Here is a 7313-nt window from a genome sequence, read left to right as displayed (position 1 = left end):
AACTGTAGATTCGTCTTAAATGTTTACACCAACCCATCGCTTTTTAGCAGTATGTTAAAGAAATTAAATGTATTCAACATCCATTTTTTTTTAAATACTTATATTACATTTGTATTATTATAAAACACAGTTCAAATACTTTAAAACCTTATACAAACATAACAAACTTATAGTTAAAACAGTCGGAATGCCATGTATAACGAGTGAGCATAGATGCAGTGTGACCTTTTTCAGTAAAATATGTTTACTTGTTATCATACTCATTGCGCAAAGCGTCTATTAATTTCACGTTAAATATTCAAGTTGAAAAAATGTGAAATTGGATTTGATACTTGTCGGTAATGATATTTTCTCTTCCGGACTACAAGAAAAAAACAATTATTTCCTTTTGCTTTGGTAAATATATGGTATAATTGACGTTTGACGTTACTGATTTTCACTAATGGCCTCAGTGAATATCAGGTATTCCAAACGTCAATAAAAGCACTGTCATATTAAGCATCATCAACAGATTGTTTGATATTCATTTAGAAGTAATTTTCATAAATGATCTGACGTCAAACTGTTTATATAATCCTTCTTTTAAAAAAATAATTTCAAAACTGATAAATGGTTTGAATAATGTTAGATATTATAGAGAAGAAGAAAAGATGAACGGATTTTTTAATAATATGTTATTGGAATCAATCTCCTCTTTAATGAAAGCCTTCGTTGAAAAACATAACATGACGATGTTAAGAATTTCAACCGTCCAATCCGATAGTAATAACACTGTAAGAAAATTACCAGCTTTCATGTACAGACTTTCATCAATAGCTACCGGATCTTCAAGCTATAATGAGAGGTGTTAGAAAACCATCATGTACAGGCGTTTTATAGGTATGAAATTTAACCGTCTTTTAAAAATGCTGTAAGTTTTTGTTGATTAACGCATGTGGCTTAAAGAATCGATTTGTCCAAGACATTATCAGTTTTATATATCAACTTCTGTTTACACAGTTATTATCAGTATTCGATGTATGCCAACGACGGGAACGCAATCACAAACGAAACAATGTTCATTCATGACTATGAAACAATACTAATGATTTATAGTGAATACAGAGCTAAGAAATGGATAATCACATACATTCCACCCGTTTTACTTTTTATTGGAACTTTTGGAAATATTTTTTCTTTCGTGATTCTTAGGAAATCTATGATGAGAGTCTCTACATATTTTTATCTAGCGGTGTTAGCTTTGGCAGATTTAGTTGTCTTATACCTTGGTCTTTTACGGCTGTGGACTGGGGAGATAACCGGAGTGGATATAAGGAATAAAAACAACTGGATTTGTAAAATTACAATTTTCCTAACTTATACAATCAGCGATTTTTCCGTGTGGCTCATTGTTGCTGTAACTGTTGAACGATATATAGCGGTATGTCATCCGCTGAAAGCTTCAATTTTATGCAGCGTCCAGCGAGCGAGAATGGTGACTATGTCAGTTTTTCTGATTCTTATTGCAACCAATTCACACTTCCTTTGGACCGTTCACGTGTCGGATAAATCATATTTAAATGATTCAGCTCGATGTGAAGCTGTGCCGAAACATGCATTTTTATTAAACCAAGTCTGGCCGTGGGTAGATACTGTTCTTTATTCCTTTGCACCTTATATTTTACTGTTTAATTTGAATTTTTGGATTATAAAACAGGTGCTTTCTGCTAAAAAGTGTCGAACTCAGTTACAACACTGCACATCAGGCAGAAACAATCATTTACAGAAACGTTTACCGAGTGAGGGCTGTATCAAATTAACAATTATGTTATTAGCAGTTTCGTTTTCATTTATTGTAACTACCTTTCCTGTGAATATTTATTTAATTTTAGAATCATTGTGGAAAAAAGAAACTGGACTTCGGCTTCTCGCAAGACAAGCATTGATATCAACGATTGCCGAACTTTTAATGTATGTTAATCACTGTATAAACTTTTATCTGTATTGTGCAACAGGGAAAAAGTTTCGAAACCATATTGAAAAACTTCTCTGTAAGTTTAAAAAGTACCGACGATCTCATTCCGGATATAGTATGAGTAATCACCATGTGACACGAGTTAGTTTTAGTACAGGTAGGAGTTCTATACGTCATTGCGGCAACGAAATAAGACTTCTTACCAAAAAACAAATGACAAGACTTTAGCTCAATTAGATATCATTGCTTGTTAATGATCATTATACATACAGCATTGCCCAGTATTGCCTTGTTCATAAAATTTGATTTTTATGAATACACAATGTACAGTGAAAACGGTCGTTGATTTAATCAATTGGTCGTCAAGAATTTAAATGTTTTGACACTAGATTAAAGATTAAACAAATGCATAGCCAAATAGCATCTACTGTGAGTGGCATGGAATTTATTGTAACATGCATTATTTGAATGTAAATTTAATGAAAATTTAAGACAACTGTTACAGTAAAATGAACATGATGAAATAAAGAAAAAAATAATGTTTCTGTATGTTATTGTTTGCTTATGATTTAATTGAAAAAGAGAATGCAAAGATGAAATCAATCGATTTCCAAATAGAATTATCTGTCAAAGTTTATATATAATGAACAAGTCGTTTTGCTTAGCAATTGTTTAACCGCATCCCCCCCCAAAAAAAGAAAAGAAAGAAAGAGTAAATAAGAATGAGTTCAACCTTAGTCAAACAAGTTTTGACTAGTATTATGAACAAATAACCATGTATTGGCCTTACAAAAACCGAAACAAACCTGTATCATTAGTTCAAAAATGATTTTGCTTTTGATTTTGATGTTTGGAAGAATGCTTACATAATATAGAATAACGAACCCGCATAGAGAAAAAATAGTATCGTTTTGTTTAAAAATATTCAAATTGAGTCCCCATCCACCCACTCATATATTTATGAAACAAAACTTATATTACTTGTATTCGGTTAACTCATAGGGTCAATATCTAAACGTTGTTAAAGGTTAATGGATATTGAAAGTAAAAGAATATTGAAGTCGAATAGAAACAAAAAGACAAATATGTTGATTTAAACATTACATTTGAAATTAAAAACTCACTGCACAAACAATCTGCAGATTATACCTAATGCTTCGGAAGGGTAATCAGATCGTTGTCTACTAGGACACACATGTATATGACGTCTTTCAAAATTTTTAATCTGTTTCTTCTTTATTAATAAAATTGAATGTCAATTCTGTGGAATATTATTGAAGAGATTTTTATACATAATAACATTTTACATTTTTTTTAGAAACATTGTATCCAGAATGCAATTTATATATAGCTTTACATTTGAACTTAAGAGGGATTTTGATCTTTGTTAACGGTTTTGTCCTTATTACATGGGGGTTTACACTCCTCATAGATTTTATCTTAAAAATGTTTCAAACTGATGTTTTCTGTTCGTGTTACCAACTTGTTCTTTTGTTTATGAATAAGCCATTTAGCATTATAAGAGCTTAAAGTGCACAGATAAATTTCTTTTTTAATGTAAATTAAAGTATTGAAAGAGTAAAATAACCTTTCACAGTGTTCTTTGACCTCAAGTAATTCATAAGCTTGCAACAATCTGTTGATATTTATGCAACTGAATCATTAATTTATTTTATCCTCAATATTATCTACGGTACAACGAAAGCATGCAAAACATAGCGGAACAATTTTACCATTTGCTGAAATAATATATATTGTAAAAAACTGTTCAAATTTGTTCCCGTATGCACTGTACTTAACCTTGAAATGAAAATGTGATAAACAGAGTACATAATCAATTGATTCAGAAAAAAATTGATACACCACATAATTTATCATGACATCTGTTTTCACCAATTTATTCAATCATTTGCAAAAAAAGGCACATTATGAAATAAAACAAATATTCATCGCTCTTTTTTTAAACTCTTTATTCACGTGCTGTCCTTCTTATCTCAACAAATATGAATAAAGAGACAGAACGTATCATCTTTTAACATTGTTTAAGGTAGCACTACAGTCAGAATTTTCTGACTCCAATCAATAGTATTTAAAGACCAATTTCTCCCAAACTACTCAATGGATTTTTAAAATCTTTAACTCATTTTAAAGCTGAAATATAACTCTTTCTTAATTTATATATAAATTTATTTTTGGTTTGATATGTCTCAAAATATAGCTCATTAATGGCCAAAAAAGTGGTCTTCCAACTTGGATGAAAATGGCACATTCATGTCAAATGGTAGTTAAAATTTGTTTTCATCCCTGTAATCAACCATATACAATCTTTTAAACCGTGTCTCAGATTTTTGATATATGCCTCCAGTAAGAAGATATATTGATTTAACTGCTGGGTGCCAAACCTCATTTCACCTTTCATTTTTGGAAACCCATAAATTCATTTAGAAACGAATTATCCAAAAACTGGGACACGGTATTGTAGAAAATACACCCTTCAATCATATATATCAAAGTCAAGCCAAAGGGGGTACCCATAAAGTTTCTATTGTCAATTTTTCCTTACATTTTTCATGAAAAATTGTTCTGAGAAATGACCTAAAACTGAAATTCCCCCTTAGAACCCCTATAAAGTCAATATAAATACAACCATTCCACTGGGAACACCCCAGGAGTGTTCTGATACCATTACTATATAAATAGAACCACACACTTTGTGTCTTTGATGCTCTAGTGCTGTAAATTTTGCATTATATGTGAACTGTCCAACACTAACTTGGCATTTGGCGGGAGTTTGACGTCACAGATCTGACCAACATCTGTGATGAAGTAATTAAATAAAGACAAAGCTCCGCCTCTTTCCAGACAGTCTCAGATAGGGAAACACATGATTGACCAGCTGCATTAATCAATGCTTAACATCATTATTTTCTATATATAAAGAATAATTTTCATTTGAATTTTAAAAAAAGAAATAATGTAAAACTATGTCTGAAATTAGCTAGTACATTAAAAGTGTGCATCAAAAACATGTTGATAAAAAGATCAACCCACCCTTTTCTTGAAAATACATTTAATTTAAAGGGACTGAAAAATACATATTAACTGAAAATTAGTTAAAATTCATAAAACTGTATTTAATAAATGAAGAAGACCACAGGGAAGAATTTTATACAGGCAGTCAGACGCTTTCAAAAATACTTCCCCACTCTTTTCCATAGTACTAATTTTCCTTTTTGGTAGATTTTTTCCCTTTTGTTTTTTTTTCTTTTTCTTTGTTTACTTCCATGTTATATAAATATTTTTGTTTCAAAACAATGAGATAAGACTACATTATTTATCTTGTGGTCAGGGATTAACAGCTGGACACTGGTATCAACAGATGATTGACATATTAGCCCCTCCCAAATGCCTATATATTTAGATTAATTACCATGTGCTTTTATTTACATAAATTCATTATCACTTTACTACCTGTTGTGATATGATAATGACTTTGGGATTTTTACAAACTGTGCAGAATAATACTTACTTCAGAACTATGTGATAAAAAAAATTTGACCAAAAAATCATTGTTAGACTGTAGTGCTACCTTAAGGGGACGTCTCAAGTGACTTCTGAATTTCTATCGATAATGTAATGCATTATGTAAAGTCAAACAAAGCATTATAAAATTAAAGATGTTATTACTTTCAGTAAACTATTTCTGTATTTTGTGGCCTCTGTCTACAAAACCAGCACAACGTTTAGCAATCTGGTTTATTAAACATTTCAGTCTGCGCATTGCATGTTCATCACAATTTTATGGTAGTCATCATATATCTTATCCAATAATATAAAAAGGTTCTCTTTGAAATAAAGTCGAAATCCCAGAACTATTTCTGGAACCGAGTTAACATGTTGTGTATCCTTTTGGTGGCCGAGGAAACGGTTGCGTAAAAATCGTCTGTGGTTTTGTTTGTCAATCAAAACTTGTTTTATGTCGATCTGATGAGTTAAGCCAACATCAACTGATTTTTACAGTGTATTCATACTCTGTGTTCTTAAACCACTGCCCAGGGTATAGATGGGTTGAGCGCTCCCAAACATTTTTAACCCCGCCACATTTTTTATGTTATATCGCTAGCCAGGAGCATGCAGTTCAGCGTATGTCGTTGGTTCATGTCTATTATATTTGTGTGTTGTATATTGTTTTGTCATAAATTAGGCCGTTAGTTATTCTCAGTTGAATCATTTTATAGTTTTCATGCCAAGGTCTTTCATAGACGACTATGCGGTTTGAGTTTTTGTCTTGGCTGAAGCCTGCCCTGTTGCCTATAATAGCTTCTGTTAACTGTATTTCAACTTTGGCAGATAGTTGTTTCATTTGCAATCATACCTTATTTCGGGTTTTTTATATTGGATGTGAACCTATTCCATATGTATTCGTAATTAAACTGTTCATGTATAATTTTTTGCGGGCGATCAATAGTGAGATGTACCGTCTACTGCATGCGATGACCAATTCATAAGGAGGCAAAATTTCGGTATTGAATCAGAATATGATTCTTATTCTTTGAATAAAGAATAAACATAATATCTTAATATATCACTATTTTATAAGAAAAAAAACTATTGATAAATATGCATAATACAGGCGTTCTTATTCATTATAAGTATAGTTGGTTCTCTGAACTGCAAAACAGTATAGTCGAGTGAGGCAGCATCGCCAGATCCAAATGCGTGTTCTAGGAGTTCGACCCCTCCCTCAGTTGGTATTCAATTTTAAGTTGAATATATGAACGTTTCATTGTGTCCGGGTGTTTGATCCCCTTTTTTAATGGATTAATCCGCGCAAGCCATGTGTAGCAATATTAAAACAGTATTATTGAATTATAAGCTCTACTTATTGAGATGCTCTTTTAATTTAAATGTCTTAATCTTTATCTAACTCGTCTTTTGGGAAAAGGCACACTTAATCACTATAACGTATTTGAAATATTTATCAAACTTGAATGTACTAAAATCAAATTTATAAACTTAAATAATAATAAAAAAGAAAGTCGGTTTAATAATTAAGATGCCTGTCATATGAGTGACACCTGATATGGCCATACTTATTTAATTTACAATAAAAAGTATGTTTCAACATTCATCGTTTAATACAAGGACCATATGCTATTATTCGGACCATATGAGAATAGACTCATATTATCCACGATAAAGTATCACGACCATATATGTATGGTCCAAATGCACACTATGTTACAAATAATTCCTCAGAAAAATTGCATTCCTCTTAGGCAACTGTATTTTGAAAACGAAACAAAAACAACCAGTACATCAATACTAGATAATACTTTTTTCAATAAATTTGAGGAAA

At 31.3% G+C, this 7313-nt stretch overlaps 1 protein-coding gene across 1 annotated transcript; it reads left to right on the top strand.

Moving 5' to 3' along the window:
• The first annotated feature begins 1054 nt into the window (after nucleotides 1-1054).
• Nucleotides 1055-2182, top strand: LOC134722959 (probable G-protein coupled receptor 139). Its single transcript, XM_063586593.1, has one exon. It carries the CDS (start codon nucleotides 1055-1057, stop codon nucleotides 2180-2182), a length of 1128 nt encoding a protein of 375 aa, XP_063442663.1.
• Nucleotides 2183-7313: the final 5131 nt, after the last annotated feature.

This window comes from Mytilus trossulus, chromosome 6, assembly GCF_036588685.1.
Source record: "Mytilus trossulus isolate FHL-02 chromosome 6, PNRI_Mtr1.1.1.hap1, whole genome shotgun sequence".
NCBI lineage: Eukaryota > Metazoa > Mollusca > Bivalvia > Mytilida > Mytilidae > Mytilus > Mytilus trossulus.
This window is presented reverse-complemented; position numbering and strand designations above follow the sequence as displayed.

What these genes read in the sequence shown, in the direction of transcription:
- LOC134722959 (XM_063586593.1), top strand. Translation starts at nt 1,055, where the DNA reads ATGTTCATTCATGACTATGAAACAATACTAATGATTTATAGTGAATAC.